This window comes from Eriocheir sinensis, chromosome 28 (assembly GCF_024679095.1).
Source record: "Eriocheir sinensis breed Jianghai 21 chromosome 28, ASM2467909v1, whole genome shotgun sequence".
Taxonomy (NCBI): Eukaryota; Metazoa; Arthropoda; class Malacostraca; order Decapoda; family Varunidae; genus Eriocheir; species Eriocheir sinensis.
Genome location: NC_066536.1, coordinates 13,542,267 through 13,567,755, shown reverse-complemented (window position 1 = coordinate 13,567,755; position 25,489 = coordinate 13,542,267). Strand labels below are relative to the sequence as shown.

The 25,489-nt window shown below is 45.6% G+C and overlaps 2 protein-coding genes and 1 long non-coding RNA gene across 6 annotated transcripts in view; 1 reads left to right on the top strand and 2 right to left on the bottom strand.

Annotated features, from left to right (window-relative positions):
- Nucleotides 1–1,669, bottom strand: part of LOC127004580 (uncharacterized) — an 84,301-nt gene extending 82,632 nt beyond the window's left edge. The window contains exon 1 of one of the 2 annotated variants that reach the window (XR_007757891.1): nucleotides 172–1,669. This is a non-coding gene — a long non-coding RNA (uncharacterized LOC127004580). The remainder of the gene's footprint in view (nucleotides 1–171) is intronic. The other variant, XR_007757890.1, reaches the window with a different exon arrangement.
- Nucleotides 1–8,010, top strand: part of LOC127004579 (collagen alpha-2(I) chain-like) — a 29,837-nt gene extending 21,827 nt beyond the window's left edge. The window contains exon 2 of the mRNA XM_050872462.1: nucleotides 4,238–8,010. Coding sequence (XP_050728419.1) covers nucleotides 4,238–6,706 — 2,469 coding nt within the window. The 3' untranslated portion in view covers nucleotides 6,707–8,010. The remainder of the gene's footprint in view (nucleotides 1–4,237) is intronic.
- On the bottom strand, nucleotides 7,155–24,353 carry LOC127004578 (uncharacterized). 3 transcript variants are annotated; one of them, XM_050872461.1, is made up of 12 exons: nucleotides 24,313–24,353; nucleotides 21,835–21,884; nucleotides 19,642–21,537; nucleotides 18,386–18,514; nucleotides 18,131–18,285; nucleotides 17,510–17,764; nucleotides 17,210–17,393; nucleotides 16,963–17,092; nucleotides 16,279–16,420; nucleotides 14,640–14,870; nucleotides 14,055–14,277; nucleotides 7,155–13,452 (listed from the first exon to the last, which is right to left on the bottom strand). In XM_050872461.1, the coding sequence occupies exons 3-12, from the start codon at nucleotides 21,500–21,502 to the stop codon at nucleotides 12,656–12,658; spliced, it is 4,107 nt and encodes a 1,368-aa protein (XP_050728418.1). In that variant the 5' UTR covers nucleotides 21,503–21,537; nucleotides 21,835–21,884; nucleotides 24,313–24,353; the 3' UTR covers nucleotides 7,155–12,655. The 3 variants fall into 3 exon arrangements, with proteins under 3 accessions (XP_050728418.1, XP_050728416.1, XP_050728417.1); XM_050872459.1 differs by having other exon boundaries at nucleotides 23,100–24,347; XM_050872460.1 differs by having other exon boundaries at nucleotides 24,042–24,347.
- Nucleotides 24,354–25,489: the final 1,136 nt, after the last annotated feature.

Sequence of the window (25,489 nt, the reverse complement as noted above, 5' to 3'; positions counted from 1 at the left end):
AGAAAGAATAAAACGAAACATAAGAGAAAGCAAGGAATGGAAGAATCTGAATAAGGGAGAGAAAGAAAGGAGGAGAGAAAGATGGACACATAGATAAAGAGATAGTGAAATTAAAAAAGGGAGAAAGGAAGAAAAGTAAGGAGGGTTATGCGTAAGATGCCGTCCACTCACAGTTTCCTCTTTGCTTACTTTCGCTGTCCACGTCTCCAGCAGGATCTTGGTGGTCGTTATCTTCCCACACGCTGAACACACAATACAGACAGTCACCGCTACGGCCTGTCTCACGTCCATCTCTGTTTCCTTTCTTTTTCTTCCACCACACAGACACACACGCACGCACATCCTCGGTAGCCGTGAAAAGCCTTCCTGCTCTCGTTCCTGGCGGGATGGGACTGTCCTAGGGCCTTCCCATTCTTCTTATCCTTGTTCGTGTAGTTTACAGGTGGTGAGTGGTTCAATGAAGGTCTCGAAGCGTGGGTCAATGAAGCAAGAAGTAGAAATGGTGTACCGCGTGCCGCTGCGTGTCGAATCACTTGGGGACACGAAATTATTTTATTCACACACCCCAAAGACGGAACTAAACATTGTTCGCTCGCTCCGTCATCGCTACCTCGCCGCGTGCATGTTCTACCGCCATGATACCTCCTGTTTTAATAATATACGTCCATCAAAACCAACGAATCGTGTTACAAGGTTTATTGACCAAATGCAGCGCCGTGTCGAGAGCCGCGGGGCACGTCAGAGGAGGGGGGGAGAATGTGGGAAGCTTAACTTTCTCCAGACCTGCAGAACCGTCCCCCTCCCCACACCACCCCCCACAGTGCCCACGTCCCCCCTCTATGCAGTGCCCACGCCTGACCGCCCAAACCTTCTCTTTCCGTGGGCACAAAAGGTAAAATCCAGACCCGGAAAATATGGAACTACAGAACTCACGGGCTAATCATCCCATCTCCACGCCATAATAGGCTACCGATCGATTACAAGAGCATCAACAGGGAGGATCTTAAGTGATAGATCCGTTGATATTACCTGACCTCCTGACCCCACCTCACCCTACCCTAATCCGAACCGTTCTTCCTGCCTCTCCATTTCCTTTTATCTCCCCTCACTCCATGGGTACGCTGGCTATAGTAAACTCCCCCTGTTCCTCTGTTTCGTATCCCACTGTAGCCTATCCGTTTCCCGCTTCCGTTATGATTTTCCCGTTCTTTCCGTTCTTTTGCACCCATCTCGAAAGACAACTGGCCTTCCTACTGTTTCCGTTCTTTCTATTCTTCCCGTTCCCGTTCCTCTCGTTCCTACCCGTTGCCTACTTCTGCTCTCTTCGCGCCCATCCCGACACACGACTCCCAGCCTTCCTACTGTTTCCCTTCTTCCTGTTCTTCTTGTTCCCGTTGCCCTGGTCCGTTGGCTAGTAAACTGTTTCTCTCGTTCGTATCCCATTGCCCTTCCCGTTCTTTCGCACCCATCCCGAAACACTCCCAGCCTTCCTACTGTTTCCTTTCTTCCTGTTCTTCCTGTTCCCGTTGCCCTGGTCCGTTGGCTAGTAAACTTTCTCTCGTTCGTATCCCATTGCCCTTCCCGTTCTTTCGCACCCATCCCGAAACACTCCCAGCCTTCCTACTGTTTCCCTTCTTCCTGTTTTTCCTGTTCCCGTTGGCTAGCTGACTGCCCCCCGCCCTTCCCCCGCCCACCCCCTGCCGACCAACTTTCCATGGCTGTAGGAACGAAAGGCTACCATGATGTGATCACGTCGGCAGCTCCAGACTTACCGGCCGGGCCCCAAACCGCTTTCTCTCCAACCTGTTTTGTCTTGTGCTGCTCATATAGTTTTTTTTCCCCTCCTCCTCCTCCCTCTCTCTCTACCTTCTTGCCTTTCTTTCCTCTTAACTTTTTCTTGCCCCACTCTCTCTCTCTCTTCCTCTCTCTCTCTCATCGCCCTCCCCCCTCCCTCCCTCCCTTACCGAACATCGCTCTTTAGTACAGTTTGTCTTCCTGGTAAGAGACTATAAGTGAAAGGTTTGGCCTATTCGTCTAGAAGAAAAAAAAAGAAAGTCACTTCCATCTACAGCAATGACTTGTGAATACCCGACCACACCGCTGCTAGCCTATTCGTCTGTCGGTCTGAGATTCAAAGGTTTGCGCAAATGATAATTATGCTGATGAAACGATAGTACGGGGTAGTCACTGTAAAAAAAAATACGCCCGTTGAGATTACTGATGGACCCGATACGATAGGCTTGTTGGAGAAAGCTATAGCTACTACTTATGATGCTGATGAAATGGTACAGGTCAACCACTATAAAAAAAATACACGCGTTGGAATTACTGATGAGTATACGATAAGCTTGTTGGAGAAAGTAATCTGACTACTACTACTAAATAAGTCATAGTGCGTGTGTGTGGTAGGTGTAGGTCTGTTGATTAAGTGATAGAAGATCGAAATATTGGGTTTTGATGTTGATGAAAGCGATCCAGTAACTTGTAGTGCGTGATAGCTTTTGCGTTCGAGAGTATAGTGAGGAATATTTGATTAAAGTGAAAGAAATTGTAGCTTACGTATGATATTAGGTTTGTTGATGATGAAAGCGATACTGTAACTTAGCGCGTGATAGCTTTTGCGTTCGAGAGTATAGTGAGGAATATTTGATTAAAGTGAAAGAAATTGTAGCTTACGTATGATATTAGGTTTGTTGTTGATAATGAAAGCGATCCAGTAACTTATAGCGCGTGATAGCTTTTGTGGTCGAGAGTATAGTGAGGAAGATTTGATAAAAGCGACAAATTCTACCCTACGTATGATATTAGGTTTGTTGTTGATGATGAAAGTGATACGGTAACTTAGGATGTGATAGCTTTTGCGGTGGAGAGAATAGTGACGAGGATTTGATTAAAGTGATAGAAATTGTAGCCTAAGTATGATAGGCTATTAGGTTTGTTGTTGATGAAAGCGATACTGTAACTTAGGATGTGATAGCTTTTGCGGTGGAGAGAATAGTGACGAAGATTTGACTAAAGTGATAGAAATTGTAGCCTAAGTATGATATTAGGTTTGTTGTTGATGAAAGCGACACGGTAACTTAGCACGTGATGGCTTTTGTGGTTGAAAGAATACCTAGTGATGAAGATTTGATTAGAGTTATAGAGACTGTGCGTCTGATGGGTTTAATTTTGTTGGGGGGTTTTTTCTTCTTCTTATCTTTATTTTTATGTCTTCGCTTCTGTCTTCCTCTCTCTCTCTTTTTCTGTCTTTCGTGGTTTCTCTTTATCTTTCGTTTTTTTTTCTCTATCTGTCTGTTTTGCATATCTCTCCTTCCTTTTTTTCTTTCCGTTGTTCATCTTCTCTTTCTTGTTTTTCTTCCTCTCTATATAAGTCTATCTTCCTATCTTCCTGTTTTTCTCTCGCTTATTCATTTTTTTTTCCTTTTCCTCTGAATAAATAAATAAAAAATCACAGCACGACGACTTGCTGTAAATTAGCAGGTGATAGCTTTTGAGGTTGAACGGTACTGACAAAGATTTAATTTGCTATTATACTTTTAAACCAGACTTCCACGCTTTTTTTTATACGCTACAACTTGTGACTTTGTTTATAGAAGTGACGCGGCAAAACAGTTGATGAATTGCTGATGAAAACAACCTAAACCTGTAGCCGACACTGATATAGATCTGTTCGTTAGAGGGAAACATATTTGTCTAAGAGGTCTGTGGATAAAACTAATAAAAATCAACTCATCCACGACTTAGGACTTGCTTATTTGACTGCGGTAATAGACTACAGGGTGCAGGCATAGAGAATGGTTTCCTGATTAGTAAGATGAAGAGTATAACAACAATGGTGGTTTACTAGATGAAGACACAATAACACAAGTGGTTGGGCCCTGAACGCCGCCAACCAAACGACCAACTACACACACACACACACACACACACACACTGTCGATGCACCTCATGGAGACTGTAACCCCCCCCACCCCCCCCCACACACACACACACTTTCTTCTTCATTTTTCTTTAATTACAAGGATTCAACTAATGTGGGAATTCAATTATATGAGAGAGAGAGAGAGAGAGAGAGAGAGAGAGAGAGAGAGAGAGAGAGAGAGAGAGAGAGAGAGAGAGAGACTGGTGCTACTTTGGCTTGTTATCTACGTGTCTTTTATTGAGTAAGATAAAGTTTCCGTTGTATAGCCGCTGCGTCCACTTCCTTTACTCATCTTCGCCTCATCCCTTTCAGATAGTGGCGTTGGCGGCGGTGGCGACGGCGATCGAGAATGAGGATCCTCAACTTCGGCAACGCAGGAGCATCGGGTCTTGGTTCGACGACTTCTTCGGCTGGGGCGACTCGGGCGAATATGACTCTGAGCCCATCGTGGTTCCCGTGCCCTACCCGAGACACGTGCGGCACCTCCCATCCTACGGCCCCCCGATCGGCTCCTACGGGCCCCCGCCAATCAAGACTTCCTATGGTCCCCCTCCTCCGATAGCAACCTCCTATGGTCCTCCGAAGGGTTCCTACATTCCTCCTCCTCCTCCTTCCAAGGGCTATGGTCCTCCTCCTCTCTCCAAGGGTTATGGACCTCCTCCTCCTCCTCCTTCTAAGGGTTATGGTCCTCCTCCAAAGGCTACTTTCATCCCTCCTCCTGAAGCCTCCTATGCTCCCCCTTCCAAGGGCTATGGTCCTCCCCCTCCTCCTCCATTGACATCCTATGGTCCCCCTCCAAAAGCATCATACATTCCCCCTCCTCCGTCCACCTCCTACGGCCCTCCACCAATTCATGAAAGTGGCAGAGGTCTACAGGGAGGCCACATTGGAGGAGGCCACATTGGAGGAGGCCATATCAAGGGAGGTGGTGGTGGAGGCCACATTGGAGGAGGTGGTGGTGGAGGCCACTTTGGTGGAGGCCACATCAAGGGAGGTGGTGGTGGAGGCCACATTGGAGGAGGCCACATTGGTGGAGGCCACATAAAGGGAGGTGGTGGTGGAGGCCACATAGGAGGAGGCCACATTGGTGGAGGCCACATCAAGGGAGGTGGTGGTGGAGGCCACATAGGAGGAGGCCACATTGGCGGAGGCCACATCAAGGGAGGTGGCGGTGGAGGCCACATTGGGGGAGGTGGCCATGGAGGTCACGGGAAGGGAATCCCTCACGGCTTTGGGCCCGTGAAGCACACCGACGTGGTCAGCGGCGGGGGCGGCAGCAGCTACTCTGCCCCGGCTGTTCATCACGGTGGTGGAGATTACAGTGGGCAGCTGCCACCGCTGCCACCCATCCACATTCACGGAGACTCCTTTGAAGACGACCACGGTCTGTACGGCCCACCTGTGGACACATACCTGCCGCCAGGGGACCTGCACAATGTCCCGACAGTGCCGCTGGTGCCATCTCAGGCCATCGACCTGGTACCTTCCGGCCCCCCCCTCCCCCTTGGACCCACGGTTCCTGACACCTCCAATAATTACCGAGCTCCTCCGTCCTTCCCGCCACCCATGGCTGCCCATGGGTCCTCATCTTCTTCTTATCTGGATGGCTTTGAGCCCTCACAGCCAGTGCACGGTAGCCCTGCCGTACCCTCTGGACCAGTCCGTCCCCTCTATGACCTCCCCTCAGGTGGCGGCCTGCAGGCCGTTGATGATTCAGGAGAATTTTTCGACGATGATGTCCTCCCTCCAGCTCCGGTACAAGTCTTGCCTCCAGGGATAGGCGACCTTGAGCTTAGTGGAAAGAAACGAAGTGTTGGTGATAGCCTAGAGGTTAAAGGAGGTTCCTTGGAGTCTGGAGGTGCCTTGGGGTCTGGAGGTGCCTTAGGGTCTGGAGGTGCCTTGGGGTCTGGAGGTGCTGTGGGGTCTGGCCCTAAGTCTCTGACTTACGGGGCAGAGCTCGGCTACGATGATCCTATCATTGAGATCGTGATTGAAGATGGGGACCCAATACCAGCACCACCTCTGCCCATAATCGACCCCTCGCTCTATGACATACCAGACGAGCCTGTGGAAGTGTTCTTCATTGAGTACGGTCCAGGCGACAACTTAGATGACCTTCATTCTCTGAATCTGGACGGTGCAGCGCCTGCCATCCTGCATGATCTGCCCCACGACCTGCCCCTCGATGTGCGCGAACACCTCCTTGGCTCCGGTGTTCTCGACAATGCTGAAATCCAGGTGCTTGATCTGGACGACGCCCTCCAAGCAGACGACCTGGACCGGGGTGCGCGAGAAGCCTTGGAGTCTTTGTACACCTCAGAGAGCCGTCAGTCTGTCAGTAAGGTAAATGCCTCAGGCAAGAAGGACGTGGAGGTGAAGGTGCGCCGCCTCCTGGGGGACGGGACGCCCGCTGAGGTGGCTGAAATTCTCACCAGCCTTGGGGACTTTCGCCAAGGACGCTTCGCTGGCCGTGTGAAAGCTAATGATGGAGAATCTGAGAGGTTCATTCCAGTTAGTGTGGACGGTGACCGCCTACCACTGCCAGACCACCCGGAGTTGCAGGGACGTGAATTGGCGGGTGTCCTCGTCTTGGCAGAAGATGATTCTGGTGAAGGGAACAGCAAGGAGTCCAGCCCACCTGCCAACACTAGTGACCCTGTCGACAACTTGGTAACAGCAGGAACGGAGGAACTTGTTGTAATACAGCCTTCACCACGAATCGAGCCCCTGGACCGGGAATGGCACGGGGACCCTGACGGCTGGCGTCCAGTCTGGAACTGAACTCAGCTCTCCTCCACCCTCCATTCCAGCACCTCATCCCTACCACCTCCATCTGAGAGCTAATTTCTCAGACCCAGGAGGCTGGCAGCTGACCTCTGAGTCATCCACGGCGGAGATGTAAGTGAGACAGGCCTTGCAGGGGGTTCAGTCGCTCGTGTGCCAGAGCCGGTCCTCTTGCTCTTGTTTCACTTAACTGTTAATAGTAAGGGACTCGTGGCCTCATCCCGCCCCTCACACACCAAGCCACTCAGGCCTGTCTCCACCTTACTCCCCACCTCTTTGTACATAGCGTCGCCCGGTAGCTCGTGGTGGCAGCAATAGCCAGGGTTAAGACCGTGTCATAGCAAACATAAGTCCCTTTCTTAGACCTGTTAAGTTTTGTTTTATATTTTTATATGTGTGTACGTATGCATGATTGTGGTAAACTTTTTTCCCCTAATTTCTCAGGACAATGACTGATATGTGTGTGTGTGTGTGTGTGTGTGTGTGTGTGTGTGTGTGTGTGTGTGTGTTGGGAAACTTTCTGACAGCAACACTTAATATTAGTATCTGTTAAACGATAGAGAAATAACACTTCATGTTACTCACAGAGTGATGTGCCTGTGAGTTGAGCTTAACACATCTGTTATTGTTATCATATTTTCACCTGTTGTTATTGTACATCATTGTTGTTATTGACATTGTGAGTTCTGTGAACGTAAGATACCTAGGCCTACCTATGCTTCATACACTTCCTCTCCTGTTCTCTCCATTTTTTATTGTTGTTGGTTATTCATTGTTCTTTGACAAAAGTCGGCAACGAACTTCCCATCAGTGAGTGGTGGTGAGCGTTGTGGTGCCGCCGCCCACACCGCCAGGGATGGCTGGAGGGTCTGAGGGGCTGCTGAGTGCCTGCCAGAGTGATTTGAACAGCAAAACAATGGCACTGCAATGTTCACCCTTTCAACTCAACCATTTATTATAAATTTGTTTCTTATAATATCATTAGTTGCACGCATCTACACATACTGTTCTAAATTATCTTGTAATCAACTTGGATAAATCTCTGAGAAAATATTATGTGTATGTGAATCTGCTGATTTTAGTTGTTTTTTATTAGAACATTTTGTGGCATTTTTTTTATGACAACTACAAAATTATGTAAATGCCCCTTCACATGTCTGTTTTTGTCCACTAAACGTTGCTCAAGGATTTCCACAACTTTCTGCCGGCAGAATCATGAAGTCAGTCACTCCATTATTAGTGTTTAACGGAGTCTATGTGAATGTATTGTACAGTTAAGTTAATAAATTCTATGAAAACAGTTCCTGGCATTATTTTTTGTCACCTTCAATGCCCACAATTCACCCACACAGCTGGGGGTGAATGCCAGAGTATGTCACACTCCCTGGACAAAGCTGCAGCCCCAGCCGGGGAGGTGGCTGCTAAAGTCAGACAACTTTTGTGATGATTACTTCAAGTCATTTAGTTTTCCTCATTTTACCTGACTACCTACCTAAGGAACATTATTTCTCCTTCTCTGAAAGTTATTTTTTATCCCATACTGAGACATAAAAACAGGATAATGAAAGTTTCTGTTCTCTTCAGTTTGTAAACAACACCCGATTACAGAACTTGAGTGCCACCACTAGTTCAGGCAAGGCTTTTTAGAATGGTAAGTTTAACTTCTATGTATATAAAAATAGCCAAGCCAAAGTTCAGGTTCCTCTTCATATTCTTGACCTCTTAAGATTGGCAGAAACTCTAATTTCAAATTAATATAATACTTAGCAGGTTTTATACCAGACTGATATGCAAATTCAAGCTATCTGAAGCTGAGCAAAATATAGGCTCTTAAGCCAATCCTAGAATTAGTTTATCTCATCTTTTTGAGCAGCGATTCCTGGCATTTTCACACAGAACAGTGACTGAAAGGGTAAGTGACACACAACACCCACGGCAAAGTGATGGCCACTCCTGTGACCTGCACGTCCAAGATCACGATGGCAAGGTTCATATTCACTTTTATATCTGCTGCTCTCAGAAGAGAACACGGCTTTAGGAACAAGGCACTTCACACATCCTAACTTCAGAATATATGTATAAAAAACAAAATTTCTAATATAAATATATATACCTCTGTGAGTGTGTACTTACTAAGGCAAACTATTTTCATTCAAACTCCTGATAGCAAATATTACGCTCAATAAGGGGAGTTAGTCAGGATCTTATCAAGCATCTTGTAAGTTTTAATAAAAAATTAACATATTTCATATATATAATTATCAACAAGAACACCTTAAGTCTGCCATACCTATTGCACACATTCACTTGTGCAGCAATAATCTAAAACATCTTAATATTCTTTCATGCCAAGGCATGTCCGGGAACAGGGACGTCACCATCATGGGTGAGTCTGCTGTCCACAGTGACGGGCCGGGGGTAAAAACAGGGAATGTGACCCTTCTGGTGAGTGTTCTGGGCTTAAGTATTTGAGGGGAGGCTCAGTCCCCACACCCTTGGCCTTGTCTATCCCAGAAGCGACATCCCTTTTTGGCATCTCTCATGATATTCAGTGGACTACGGAGACATGTATTCTTAATTGAGAGAGTAACAGAAAAAAATATATATACAGGTAACCAAAAGGTGAAAAGACCCAAACTTTGCATCAGTAACTTAAGTTTGAGAATAATAATATCAAACAGTTTATAAATTATAAGTTTTCTTGTAACAAATTTTATGTCTAAATATTAAAACATTTATAATTACTATCATCACTTTAAGTTCTCTTCTTGAACATATTGGAGCTGCAAAAATTAATGTTACCCGGCTCTTCCTTGCATCCTTGAACATCATCACTTAAACCTTTACTCACTTACAACACACACACTCCCAAGAGCTGCAGCACCTTCAAAACCTCACCTCACTCCTACAGGCACTCTTAAATACTATCAGTCATGTACTACTCAACCACTCAAACAATACAAACATTCTAAAAAAATTAAGAAACATTATCAAAGGTAATTAATCCTACAAGAACCATTAATATCAGAATATCATTAAAAATCCCTATCCGTCTCGACACCAAAACCTGCTCCCTCAGTGATGACACACACTGGCAGGTTTTTATTAATTTGTAAATACTGTGGATTTGACTGCAAGGAGTTGTTAAATAATCAAGACTTTCTTCATGTCCTTGAGTCGAAAAATTTGTGAAACATGTAGCCAGATCGAAAAGACTAAATTACCAGTTATATAGATACACTACAAACAGTAATAGGTTATATACATCATCAGCATCAGTCATTACCAGTCCACCTCAGAACAAAAGACTTCCCCAACATTCTCCATCTCTCATCTGATGGTAAAGTCTTCCATCTTACTCTGGCAAATGCTCCAGTTAAATCACTCCGTCTAGTTCTTCATCTGCCCTGACATCTAGAATTCCTGGGTTGCCACTCTATTACTGTGATATCAGATCTATGTAAGATATGACCTGCCCAAGTCCATTTCTCATTTATAATTGTCTTTAGAATACCTTCAACCTTGGTCCATCCCCTAATTCATGTTGCTTGTTTCCAATCTCTCCAGGTCACACCCAGCATTTTTCATCTCCATTCCTCTTTATGCACTTCTTAACCCCTTGACTGTGGATTACAAGAAGACATCACCAACCTACAGGAATGGAACAAAAAGTGGCTGCTACAATTCAATGAAGAAAAATGTAAAATCATGCACCTTGGGAGGGGACATCCAGCATACCAATACCACATGAGAAACACTCCACTATCCACCACAGAGGCAGAGAAAGACCTGGAAGTATATGTTGCCAGGCTACCAGTGAAAGCCAAATCCATGCCAATTGTAGTGGACAGGTTAACACTATAATAGGCAGGGTAGTGGGACAAACGATACGAGAAAAGCGACCACTTATGAGGTAATGGAGTAACACATCAAGAGGAGGAGAGTGTTGTATCAGGGAAGAGTTTTGAGTTGAGGTGAAAGTCTAAGGAGGGCAAAGGAAACATCTGAATACACCCTTGCTTCCTTTCCCCTCTTTCTCCAACTTACCGAAACCTTCCCAAGATTAGTGAATAAGCTACAGGAAACAGGGCACCAAAACATGAATAATCACATCAGGGTAAAATATAACACATACCTAACCTTCATAATTACCAGTTGAGAGATAACTAAATCTACCGCCTACTAGTGTAACTCACAACCGCTGATGCACCACGGAGTCACGAACATCGCTTGTGCCTAAGTATAAGAGACAATAAGGCGAGTTCACCGTGCATTTGTTTTACCCACAATGCATCACGTGACATCTACTGCTCCTGACCACACTTGCCAGGTCATCGTACTTAGAGCATAGTATTTACTGGTTTCTGACGCCTAACTATTGGCAAGAGACATCGGGATCCAACTCTTTTAACGATAACTATAAATGAGTTTCGTTATTGGGGCCCAGAAGACAGTTTTGGGGTAGGAAGTCGGGAAATATAAGCAGCTGAGTACGACAACCTGGCAACGTTGCTCCCGACCCACATGGAACCCTAGCGTCATGTGGGGTCCTTAAAGTAAGACTGCATGAGGGACAAACTGTGGGACTTATTATGTAGAACTCCTTCCCAATACATGTAGGGTCATTTGTGGAGTAGATGGGTGCAATAGTCCTGGGCATGATGCAAGGAAGGGGAAATCTAAGCTGTCCCAGTTTTCAGAGAGCAATAAGGATGGCCAAACAGTGGATGGTAAAGGCTGGTTCTGTCAAGGCTGGGAACGAGATGTGGGGACGTTGATAAAACCAGTGATATGGAAAGTCTTCTTTATACAAAACTAATATGCTTTACCTCATTATCTCAAGCTATCAATCCATCGGAAGGGAGTAGATGATATAGGAAGCCTCTTTATTATACAAGACTAATATGCCTCACTTCATTATCTCAAGCAATAATGGAAAAAAATACTGAAAAGATAAACAGAAAACTATCAATTGCAGGGAAAGGAGAAAGCGCCGCGGGGACTGTTTGTTGCGCTGCTCTTGACGTCACGGATTGAGGACTTCATTGGCTGAGTGAACTACCTTTATTGTCTCTTATTCTTGACTTGTGCCTCGTATCACTTCCCCTAACTCCTCTGTGCTCAGGTATAATCTAATGCAAACAGACTTTACGATAAAGTGTGGTCCCTCAAATTATACAGCTGCCAATTATGTGCATTTACATCCTTAATAATTATCGATAAAATGCTTTGTAGGGAATAAGGAATAGGTAGCCAATCTGCCACACAGGACATGAGCTACTCCCAGTGAGGTATATATGGAGAGGGGTGAGGTGTTGGAAGGTTATTAAGGACCTCACCTGTGTCACCTCACGTCACTTTCTATATGTGTCACACGTAGCGCCAGAAAAATTCATCATGTTCTACAAAGCCAAATTCTCTCCCCTTCCCTTACAAACAAAATTATTTATACTATTATGGAAATTCCTAACACTTTCTTGAGGTTTCCTGACTGGGCCCTGCTTTTGATGACAGCTCAGCCACTCAAAGCTCACTGTAATGCTGCCTCCCTTGCTATTTTTATTGCTGTTTTTATGTCCATTGCATGCCTCCACCCCTCCCTGTAGCCACGCAGCACTACAGGACTTTCTATTGAAGTTCATCCCTATGGTGTCCTACCTCCTAATTTTGGAGGTGACAAGTTTTTTCATTCTTTCATCTGGAACAGTTTCCTTATACCATATTTCCTTTAAAACTCTTCCAAGATGGGAGCATCAAGACACCTCTGAAATATACTTTGATAATATCTTTTGACATCTTCCTCTATATTTTTTGCAAGAACATTTATAGAGGTATTTTTTTCTTGTTTATCACTTTTGTTGAAAATATAACAAAACAAGAAACAGTGGAGCAAGATCTAGTCATTGATTTAACCTAAACTTACCTTTGCTCATCACTCTCCTGAGCTTACCTGTAGTGCTGCGCTGGGTGGTACGGCCGCGGGGACGCCAGTGACCCACTTCGATTCCTCCTGGCCCTCACCACAAGGCGGAACGACCCTCGTGGGAGTTGTGAGGGCAGGCCGGAGGAAGAGGACGAAGAACTAGGAATTGAGTTGCTTGGGTGTTCCTCGGGATGGTGAATGGTGTCTCCACTCTCCGACAGTGAGGGGGGTGGCCGCGGCTCCTGGGTGCTGGGCGGTGAGCCTGGACGGTGCTGGAGGCTGCTGATGTTATGAACGATGCGGCTGTGAACACCTGAACTCCAGCGAGCCCTCGGCCTGCTCAGGGAGGGCGGCTGGTCTCTTGCAAGGGAGCTTGGAGGTTGGACTGGATTGGGAAACACTCCATAGGTGGATAAGAGGGGACTTGAGGACAGTGAATGCGATGGAGGACGAAGCCTGGGGGAGGAAGAGGAAAGGTGGGGAGGCATGGAGGATGGAAGGTGGGAGGATAACATGTGGGGTGACAAAGAGGATGTAATGTTCTGGGGTGACTGTGAACGAGAGCTTGAAGGTGAGGACCGCAGGATGTTGATAGAGAAGGCACGGGTGATGGGAGTCGGCTGCGGAGGGAATAGGGAACTGAACCTGTCACTGCTGCTTCGGGTGACCACCACAGCGACATTGGGTGGTGGTGGGGGTGGCGGTGGTGGCGGCAGTGGTGGGGCGGGAGGGGCCTGTGATGCTGAGGATGAAGGGGGTGGTGGCGGTGGTGGTGGTTGGGCAGATGGTCGTGAATTATGGTTGACGCCCTCTCCAAGTCCTATAAACATCAGAGCACAAAATTATAGACCCCATAACATAACACTGTAAAAGAATACCTTCCTAAAGATCATTACTCATGTTTCTTTGAGCTTTGTACTGTGCAGGGACACACATGACTATATCAACAAAAACTTTCACTGGAGGGGTATACAACTGGGTCATGTCTTATAAGTCATCAAATGCAGTAATTTAGAAGTGATTACATCTTTAACCCAGTAGCTGTGGGGATCATGTTTCTTAAAGGCCCCTCTAAGAGAGAAAAATGAGAAAAAAATCATCACTCACACAAACCATTTCATAATATATATCAACACATTTATGATCAGTTTATGCATCATCTATTTTTGGGGGCTTATATCATGGCAAAAATTTGGCCCGTCGCTGGTACACGGTAAAGCCACAAATTTGGCCCGTCACTGCTACCGGGTTAACTACAGACTTGAGACTTGACGCCACCATCATCATCGAACATGCATGCTGTGCCCTAACAATACAGTAAACTCAAGCTTCAGAAAAAAGCCACAGAGCATAATTCACAAAAAAAAAAACAGAAATTTCGAGAGGAACCTAAATACAACGGCACACACAAAAAACACTCACTGGGGGCATGTGGGAGGATGTGTCTGAAGGAGGAGAGTTCTGCTGCCGTGAGGGGCCGGGTGTCTCCAACGAGGCACGGAATCACCCCACTTGACCTGCTGCTGCTGCTGCCACTGCTGCCACCACTGCTACAACCCCCGCTGCTGCTGCTGCCTGAACTGCTGCCGCTGCTGCCACTGGACGTCTTGCTGCCGACCATGTGGCTGCTCTCTTCAGTCCTCTTCTGATTATGTGCAGAACAAGATGAAGCAGCAGGTACTTGGTTAAAGTCAAAGCATGAACATTTAAGTCCACCAACATGAGTTTCCTTACCGTGAATTTATATCAATGTCCAAAATATCCAAATAAAAAACCTACACACACACACAAAAAAAAAAAAAAAAAAAAAAAAAAAAAAATTACTGTCTATGTATCATACAACCTTCATGTATAAAACTCCTCACATGTAAATGACAAGAGTAAATGGATTCATCTTATAATGTAAACCACAGAAAAGAACTGAAAGAATAAAAAATGCATTTCTTCTAACATTCCAAATAAACTGGAAAAAAATGTCCGAGACAGTTAGTCAATGTGTTTACAAACCTGCTTTGCCAGCTGCATCAACAGGTGATCAATGTTGTACTTTGCAGGGTTGTCACTCTCAGGCTCCACTGACGACTTCTGTCTGGTTGGCAAAGTGCTGGTGTTCTTGAAGCACTGCTCCACCCCGTCACACACCATCAGCTTGCTCCTCTTGCTGGGCAGGGCCTTCCTCGCCTCCCTCTCCCTCGGCTCCTCACCAAACTCCTCCATTTCTGGGACAACCTGCAGCAACTGTTTGATGGTGTTCATCGTTAATTCAGTTACTGCCATTGTAATCTTTTCATGTCATTGTTAATTCAGTTACTGCCATTATAATCTTATCATGCACAGTTCCAGCAAAGTAAATTACCACCTTCATTATGAAAATAGATTAAACTCATCATTAAAACTTATTTCCTGCCCAAATGAAAGAATACATGTATACAGGCCCCACACACACATGGGTGCACAAGTTGGCAAGAGGTCAGTTTCCCTACAAAAGGCAGCTCCTAAGAATTAGTGCTGTTAAGGTAATGTTCTCTAAATAAGCTAAATTTTCTGATAATGTGACACCACTGGAAAATGTAGGATTTCATGCCCCCTATTAGGCTTGAAAAGGGTGGGAAAGTTTCTGGAAAAATGGAAACTTTCCAAGGAGTTTTCGGGAATTTTCAGGGCCAGGGAATTTTGGGAAATTTCAGGAATTTTCAAACTTTTCACACATGTGTATTTGTATGAATAAACAAACCAATTTTCGTTAATATACCTATTAATTAAAAAGTTTTAAGCAACAAAAATTAGATTTCCTATATGTTAGGTTAAGTTTAATGAAATTTCAAACATAATATCCAGACACTTAAAGCATGGATTAAGGAGGTACGCAACACCTGGTGGGGGTCCCAGGGATCAAAATACGTATAGCATTTTACAAAACTGTTCTCAAAGTGTTCGTATAATATCTAGAAATAATTCCCGGCCATTTTAAATGGCTGGCGCGGGTTTAAAGGGACAGAGGTAAAATCCTAACCCCCCAAGGTGGGGCAGTAACAGACATTTCTATTTTTAAATTGATCATATCTCTGTTTGATAAATTTTGATGCTTATTTAATCGCAGAAAATCTAAAATGCGATACAATTAGATTAAATAACCATGGTATATTGCTTTCACTAGCAGCTAAGGACCTATGCTTAGATATTGTAGATAAGGTAAAGGAGTTAGGAGTAATAAGAGGAAAAAGTGTTGAAAAATCTGATTTTACACGAAGTTCGACTTGAATAACAAAAAAAAATTCAAGTATGCCATTGCATTTGTGAAAATTTTAAAATACTTTGCATAGGGCTGTAGGCATATCAACTGAGTATTCACAGCCAAAATATGAAAAATACTAGGTTAGGTTAACCGGAGGGTGGCATGTACCTCAATAGGTGTCACTTAAACAATCCTGCCTGCGCCACCACTGGGCTCAGGGACATTCACTAACAGATCCCTATAATTGAAGTCTAAAGAGGCAGCAATAACATAAAAAAAAAAAAAAAAAAGTGCCATAAGCAAACTTGTAAATATTTTTCATTTCTCAGTCCCCAAAAATACCCAAAATTCCCATGGAAAGTTTCCCAGTTCAAAATTCCCGGGAATTTTACAGCTCTACCCCAGACTCACCTGCAGGTTGTCCATTATGGGCCCAGAGACAATGGCTGTGAGTCTGGTGAGCACTTGCTTGCAGGTGAAGCGCTGGTTGGGGTCCAGGACCAACAGGCCTCTGATGACCTCCTTGGTGGCCTCACTCACCATCTTCTCCCCTCTGATGCAATAGAAAGAAATTTTGTTACCTATGAACTGAGTGTGAAGGGACTTCTTTTTCACTAATTGTATCAACACATTTATACATCTACTCTGATGCCAGTCCCTTGAAACTCCTTTGGGGAGTGGGCAAGGAAGTGTGTTTCCATTTACTCCTCTCCATCCACTCAGTCCTTGCATACTTCACTCTCCTCATTCTCCTGCCCCTTCTTTCTGTCCTGTATTCTACCACTCTGTCTTCCCATTTTACTGGGGACCTTACTCTTACATTAACAGTATGAACTTTACTCTAGATTTTGTTGTCAGCTTATTCCTTTCATACTGACTATCCTTTCTTTAATCATTCATTCCAAGGATCACACTACTTTCCTCCCTCACACCTCTCCTTCCGTGTTTCCAGCCTTACAAGAGACAGCACCTTGACAAGCCACCCCTCGATCCACTCATACACCCCACCTTTAGAATTTCCAATAATCTGCTTATCTAGGAGCTATTAATGTCATCTGTTGTTTAGTATTTCATTGGAGATGCTCTGCCACTTACTTGGGGAGGGTGTACTGGGCAGCCTTTATCTTTCGGAAGAGTTCCTGGGGCTGGACATCATAGAAGGGGAAGCGACAGTACAGCATGGTGAAGAGCACTACTCCTAGGGCCCACATGTCTGATGGCTTCCCTGGGACACATCAGAACATGCATAAAAACTCAATACCAAATAGCAAAAAGGTAAGTTCACTAAATTAAGTGATAAATATCAATGTGTGACCAACAGCAGAAGAAGCAGGTGTGTTACCCAGGTAGGGCTTTCCACTGAGCACATCTGGTGAGATGTAGGCTGGGGAGCCACGCTGGTCCCTGAGGCGGTCCTTTTCCGAGGGGAGGTGTTGGCCGAGACAGAAGTTAGTGATGATGATCTCCCTGGTGACTCTGTGCAGCACCAGATTGCCAAGCTTCAGGTCCCGATGCACCACATTTTGCTGCCCCAATGAAACAGTACAGCCATCACTCAACAGACCCCTCATGATACACTAGAGGGAAATAAAAACTGATTCATATTTATCTTGCTCTAATTGCTCAGCCATTCAGCACCCACCTCATGAAGACTGTGCACCACAGAGACAATGTTGTAGAAGATGGTGAGGGCGTGTCTCTCAGCAAGCTTCTTCTTGGTGATCACATAGTGCTGCAGGTTTATGAGGTCAGCCGTGTGGGGGCAATAGTCCTGCGGCGTGACACAATCCAGCACCAGACACACACGGCGCACTAGGTTGCCTGTCGACACCAAGCCGCCACCACGACTGATACTGCTGCTGGTGCTGCCCTGCTCCCGCACTCCATAGGCGTAGTCCTGCGACGGGCAAGGAACTGAGACTCACAGGGATGTCGAGGAATTGGGGCAGATATCATGACAGTGAAAGATCTACCAGTAGGAAGAGAAGATATATGAAGTAACTGTTGAGCGAGGAAATGAATGTGTGGAGAGGAAGTGCTGGAACATGAAAAATTGGAGTCTTCGTCACTCTTTTGGGGGACGCTCCTGTGAAGGGACAGGGCATCAGAGATATAAAAAGATATATGAATAACAGTATGGAAGGGAAAGACTGAACTGAAGCGTATGGAAAAATGATTAGGCAATTCATGTTACGATGTTACAGTACCATACATACCCCCCTCAAATTATTATTATGTGTGTGTGTGTGTTTGTGTGTCTCACCTGGAAGAGCCCATGGTGCTGTATCACCCCGTGCTGCCCAGACAGCAGGGACAGCAGGGAGTGTTCCGTGTGCAGCAGCATCTTGCCCTGCCGGTCATCCTGGTTCTCTTCACCCATCTCTCGCACCGTTAGAATCTTGAGGGTGTAGAAATTCTCTGAAAATGGCAACCCAATTATTAGCATATACATACATACACTTTCCTGAGAACAAAAATGTTTCCTGAATGTTCACTGTAATAGCTGGAGCTGACTCACCTGTGTTTTCCTGGCGGGCCAAACACTGGACGATGGAGCGGACAGGTGAGGTGCCAAGCCGAGGACCCAGTACGTAGGGGCCGGCCCGACGGAGCTGACCCTTGGCCACAGGAGACCCAGCGGGGGGCACTGCAGCAACACACAAAATGGCAATCAGTCTATTCAGTCCCATGATCACATATTATCAGCAGTATCTAACCTACATGTGATGGAAAGTCCCATAAAAGAGAGGCTTTAGCTTATTTTAGGTTCAAAGATCATCTAATATGCCAGTAAATATGCTAAATAAAGAATGATTTTTTCCACATTAGTACTACCTCAAGTCTGTTGGAAATATCATGTATCTTATGCACTTAACCCTATAATGACGTTGATGCCACTGGAGTCATTTAGTTCTATCAGACGTGGGCAACGAGCATGACGCCAGCGCCGGAGAGCGAGAAGCTATCTGGAATTTGATGGGCGCTCGTAGCTATGTCTCTGTCGATGCTAAGTGACTAACTGGCACCTCTTTTGTCCCTTACCATCACTCCGTGCTAAAAATAGCCTACGGTTCCTGCCTACGCATCATGGCATCTGCAGAGTGATTATGTTCCCTCAGCCGTCCTGTTTCGGCGGTCTTCCTTTAGTTTCTGCTCATTGTGTGCATGCTCAGCGTAGTCTTGACACCTCCACTGATATACATGATGTTCTAGATGAACCAATATCTTGTTCACAGGAGTGTTCAGAGGAGTGGGAAGCGGAAGTTGAATTTTGGGGGGAATCATGGAATTCCAGCTAAACGGTCTGTCCAAATCATAATCTGATTTCACAGTTGAGTTATACGGATGATTTTCTACAACTTTTATACAATGAGATTCATTCCAAAATGAAAAAAAATACAAAAATTTACAAAAATTATTTTTCAAATTTCACTGCACCTTTGACTCTCTGTGAGCAGTAAATTTCTGGGTCAAAGATTATAAACTATATTTTACAGACTCTACTGTGACAAAGTGAGCAACTTTTCTTCAATATTTTTTCTGTACGTTGCACCAGTAAAAAGTTGAATTTTGGGGGAATCTTGGAATTTCAGACAAATGCGACAACCTAGAAAGAAACGGATTTCACAGCAGGGTGTGCCAGAAAATTTTCTATAAAACACCTTTTATGACATTTTCTCAGTTCATTTTCCGCTGACTTTTGCGTTCAGGGGAATCTCCTGAGAAAAACTTTTGCGGTCAAAGGGGGTTAATAAAAAACTTAACATTTCTTACCCTTTCCAGAGCGGAGTATCTTTTTCTCTTTTGCCTTGCGTTCTTCATCTCTGCTGAGAAAACATAAATCCAAGGCTGCTTCATCTTCAGTCGTGAGCGGTGCCGAGGTCAGCAGGGGTTCTGCTGATTCCTCTGCTGTATTTTCAGACCCTTCTCCTTCGTCCTGCTGGGAGATGTTCAGGTCAGAATAGCCAACCTCTTCACCAGTTTCTGAAGCATTTGGAAGCTGTAAACCAGGTGAGGACAATGACAAGTGTGAAGATTCAGGGGCCTCATGAGGCATTTCCACCAGTTCATCGAGTGGGAGGGAGTCCATTGCGGCGGTGAGTAGGCTCGAGGGGGATGGAGCTTCTGCCTGGAGGCTGAGGACACCAGACTCTATCAGTAATGAGGGGAACACTGAGCCAGAGGTTGTGGAGAGACCTACTGAGCTGGTAAATTGGGGTTCATGGGTAGAGCCTTCCCCTGCTGGTACCACTCCCAAAGAGTCTGTGGAAGAGTCTGAGGAGGAATCTGAGGAGAGAGCACGAGGCCGCAGAGAAGAGGAAGGAACAGCAGGGGAGGGGGAGGCTCGGGATGTTGAAGTTGAGGCAGCAGAGAGAATGACTGAAGAAGGCCTGGAGCCACTGCAGGACGAGGCCTGTGTGGAGCCTGACAGCGGAGGCCCAGTACATGACAGGCTGGCCAAGGGTGGACATGTTACTGCAGCAGAGGTGGACAGGTCTGAGACACTGTCTGTAGCATCTCCACCAGCAATGCTGGATGAGCATGCTGGTGAGGGAACAGAGGAGGATGCTGGCAACAGTATGGATGAAAGAGCTATGGATTCAGTATTTGACACTGCATCTTGGCTGGAACCATTTTCTGTACTTTCTTCACTCTGCTCTAAAGAAGTAGTCAGTGATGATACCTGGGGCTGGGTCACTGCATCTGATGAGTGCAGACGCTCAACAGTTGTTGTGGTGGGACACACCAGCCTCATGTCTCCTTTACCTGAGCTTGTGGTTGTTTTGGTAAAATCAGTGGAGACTGACTGTATTGTTGCTGACACTGCTGGTGCTGTAGTAATTGTGACTGAAGTAGCTGATGAAGATACAGATGAAGCAGCAGATTCTGTGCATGATGATGATGATGATGGGGTGAGTGCTGTTGCCAATACTGGGGAAGTTGTAGACTGAGTGAAAGTTTCTGTAGATGGAGATGTCTCTAAGGTGGCTGATATATATTCATTGGCATTTGTATCAGTAGTAGCTGCTGCTGACACATCTGACTGGCTTGTAGCATGATCAGAGGTTAGCTGTGCTGAAGTTAATCCAGACTCTTGTGATGTGGAAGTTACAGTAGACACTCGTGGTGGTGCTGCATAAATAGCTTCAGAAGTTTTTCTTGAACCTGAAGGACTTGTGGTGACTGTTTTTTGAGCTGCAGAGTCACTGGCCTCTTGTTGACCTCTGGTATGTACTGCAGCTGTTTCTGTCACATCACATGCATCTTGAGTGGCCGTAGCTGCTGCAGTCAGTTTATTTGTACCTTCTCTTGAGTGGCTAGCTGCCTTTGGAGAAACTGACTCAGTGCAGGTTACAGGTGCAGCTGCAGAAGATGGAGGCTGAGAGGCAACATTCAATCCCAATGGCACATCTACATCAGTTTTACTAGCATCAGATGAGCAAGAGCTATCTGAATAAGTCTCCAAAGAAAAAGATGAAGCATGACTTGTGCACCCTGATGAAGTGTTCTCCTGGCTCTCCTCACTCCTTTGTAGTGAAGAGTCACCTCTCATGGCTGTGCCTCTCCCAGACTGTTCCTGAGCCACCCGCTGCCGAGGAGGCTCCCCACCCCCTTGCTCGAGGGATCTCTTCATTCCAAAGTCTAGCTGGGACCATTCTCAGGATGTATCTGAGGACAGGAAACAAAAGACAAGTATTTAAACAGAGGACTTAATGGTCTGGATAATGTGGAATACAATTAGAAAATATTGCACCTTTCGTTGCCTACTTTCAGAACATTCCCTGCTAACAAAATAAGTCTTATGAAAATTAAGACCCACACCACTTGATTTTTCATAATAATGTATCAAAATAACTACTGTAAAAGGGGAGCACATTACTAGGTCAATTTATAATTACATTTGATATACCCAACTTTTAAAAGCAAAGAACACTTATGTTAATGAGTGTCTTTGGTGGTACTCACCTTTGTAACAAATATTTCCAACAAGAGATGGAAGACCCATTTTGCAACACCTGTAACAGTGAAACCTTATTAATGCAGGAAATACTTGACCAATAGCACAATAAGCGATATATATGTCAAAAATAAATACTTTCAGCAAAACCTGCATACGCCTAAAACTGCCAGCTTTTAGCACACAGAATGAGTGACCAACACGGAGCTAAATAGCCCAGCAAACACTACCAAAAAGGAAGTCAATGGGGATTGTGAAAGAGTTCTTTGAGAGAGCATGAACGATTTAACCCCTTGACTGTGGCTTTCCTACAAGAAGACATCACCAAGTTACAGGAATGGAACAAAAAGTGGCTGCTACAATTCAATGAAGAAAAATGTAAAGTCATGCGCCTTGGGAGGGGAAATCCAGCATACCACATGGCAAACACTCCACTATTCACCACAAAGGCAAAGGAAGACCTGGGAGCATATGTTACCAGGCTACCAGTGAAGGCGAAATCCGTGCCAATCGCAGCGGACGGGTTAATTTCCTAACGGTCTTTTGTATGGCACCTTATCAAAAGCTTTTCTTAGATCTAGCTACATAGGGTACCCAACATTCTCTCTGGCTTAACACCTTAGCAAACTAGTGACACACAAAGATCTGGCCTTAAATCCAAAGTGTCTGGTCAGTGTTAACTCAATCAAGATAAAAACAAACAAAACTATATGACATATACAGTATGGTACGATAAACACAACATTTGGGACTCAATTAAATCATGAGTTGCTGAAGATTAGGACCAGTATTGCAAGGACAGTTTGGTGCGATTGATATTTAGGAAAAAGTTTCAAAAAAATAATTTCTGACATTATTCATTTGTGGAACCTATTGCTGGGATTCAAAACCATAAGAATAAAGAGATCTCTAGATTTCAGTAAGATTAAAAACGGCCTTTGCAATACTAGCAGGAGTGAGGAGTCGGTTATAAAAAAATTCAACTCGGACTCAGACTCCAGGAAATTTTAAGGTTGCGACTCTAGACTTCAACTCCACCCCGACCCCCCTTCCCCTCTCCTACAGTACAGTGTTAGGCAAATCAAACCCAGCCACACCACACCAGACCTAGCCACACAACATCAAACGTATCATAAGGGAGTCGTAGTCTGAGATATTTTTACCGACTCTCATTCTGGCCAAAAGTAGGTGACTCCGACTCCACATCCTTGAATACTGGTCCTAATCTTCAGTATTACCAAAACTTCAGTTACTTCAGCGGGAGACAACACACCTCATCACATCAGTAAGTAAGGTAATGCCTCAGTGCCATGAGGACTTCCAGCAGTCACTCCGAAAGCTTGAGTGATCAGCTTGAGTCACTTCAGAGGCTTGAGGATTCAGCTTGAGTCAGTTTAAAGGTTTGAGGGTTAAGCTTGAGTCACCTAATTAATAGGACCGAGGGTAAAGCTTGAGTCACTTTATAGGGCTGAGGGTTAAGCTTGAATCCCTCCTAAGGCTTGTATCATTCCAGAGGGTTGAGGGTTAAGCTTACATCCCTCCTAAGGCTTGTGTCACTCCAGGGGGTTGAGGGTCAAGCTTGAATCAGTTTATAGGACTGAGGGTAAAGCTTGAATCCCTCCTAAGGCTTGTATCATTCCAGAGGGTTGAAGATTAAGCTTGCATCACTCTAGAGGCTTGAGAGATCAGCTTGAGTCAGTTCACAGGCTTGAGGGTTAAGCTTGAGTCCCTCCTAAGGCTTGCGTCACTTCAGAGACTTGTGGGTTAAGCTTACGTCCCTCCTAAAGCTTGCATCACTTCAGAGGCTTGAGGGTTAAGCTTACGTCCCCCCTAAAGCTTGCATCACTTCAGAGGCTTGAGGGTTAAGCTTATGTCCCCCCTAAAGCTTGTATTACTTCAGAGGCTTGAGGGTTAAGCTTACTTCCCTCCTGAAGCTTGCGTCACTTCAGAGGCTTGAGGGTTAAGCTTACGTCCCCCCTAAAGCTTGCATCACTTCAGAGGCTTGAGGGTTAAGCTTACTTCCCTCCTGAAGCTTGCGTCACTTCAGAGGCTTGAGGGTTAAGCTTACTTCCCTCCTGAAGCTTGCGTCACTTCAGAGGCTTGAGGGTTAAGCTTACTTCCCTCCTGAAGCTTGCGTCACTTCAGAGGCTTGAGGGTTAAGCTTATTTCCCTCCTGAAGCTTGCGTCACTTCAGAGGCTTGAGGGTTAAGCTTACCTCCCTCCTAAGGCTTGCGTCACTTCAGAGGCTTGAGGGTTAAGCTTACGTCCCCCCTAAAGCTTGCGTCACTCTAGATGCTTGAGAGATCAGCTTGAGGGTTGAGCGGCACAGCATCTACACAGCCTCCTATCACAGCTTCCCGCAGCCTGACCCTCGTTCCTGTGCTTCTCCCGGTCACTTAGGGTTACACAGCAAGCCCTCACGCATTCCCAGGGCAGGGTTTATCGTGTGCCGGGGACCAAAGAGCTTTCCTGCCTGCCGCCCACACCTCGACACCTGTGCGCTCCCTCCGTGGCCTCGGGTTTGTTTACACAGGACAGATGTGGAGCTTCAGTCTTTGCAACGGCATCTCCTCTTGTCTTCTGTTCTATTTCTGTGGTTTTATTTAGTAAGAGTTAGTTTCATCAGTTAACATCTTACAGGTAGGTACGTTGCATTCATGTAACTGCTTAGATCATAATCCACCCTCACCACCTCGGAGGAGAAGGCCAGATTTTTATGTTAGTTGGAACAGGGTAGCCCACAAACGTTTCCTTATATCTATATATGGCTCAGTTTTTGTCGTTACACGGTCTTTTTGCTTCTTTGTACTCTTTTATTAGAGGTTTAATTTAAGTAAAAAGGTACAGTTGTACGCTGTGGCAGCGCGTGACCTCGGTGCTCATCTCCGTTGCTCAACTTCGTGACATTGGCCCTTGAGCCTGTGGTGGGAGGGAGCCCATTACCCTACCCCGGGACACAGAGCCAGTGTGACATCCGGATTACCACAGTTTTCCTTCCCCAGGTTTCCCCGGTACCCATTTATCGACCAGCCCGAAAGGGTGAGCTGCACGCCGACTGCCCGGGCCGGGATTCGAACCCGGGCCCGCGGAGTAGTAACCAGGCGCACTGACCACTAGACCACGGAGGCGTCTACATGATGTTCTTTTTATGTTCAGCATGGTCGTCTTGAGTGGGTAGCTGCTCTAGTATTGCCTTCATCTTCCTCAATCTCCTTTGTTTACTTATTTCCCTCTAGTTTCCACTTTTCAACAGTGTGTTCTTAAGTGACTCAGTATTGTATGAAGCGTGTCTTCTGTATCTTCCGACAAGGCCAAAAAATATAAAGGAATAGATGTAAAAAAATCACCACGTGCCCCAACAGGGTGACCAGAGCCTCTTAAGACAGCCTGCAGACGCATAGGCTTGCAAAAAGAGGAAAAAAAAAATGTTCCTCTTGTTTCTTCATATTATATTTCCTTACCGCCCTCTCCACCCCGTTCGCCGCTGACTCTGGTACACTTCCCACCTGTGATACAGACTGACAATTTATCAGTCTTCATCGATACCAGACAGGAAGGGATTTTGTCTCCCTGCCTGTATAATGTGCACACGGATCCCCGGGCGCCCCTCGTGTTCCTGGTACTGGTTGGCGCCTACGTGACAAGCGCATCAATTCGCCACGT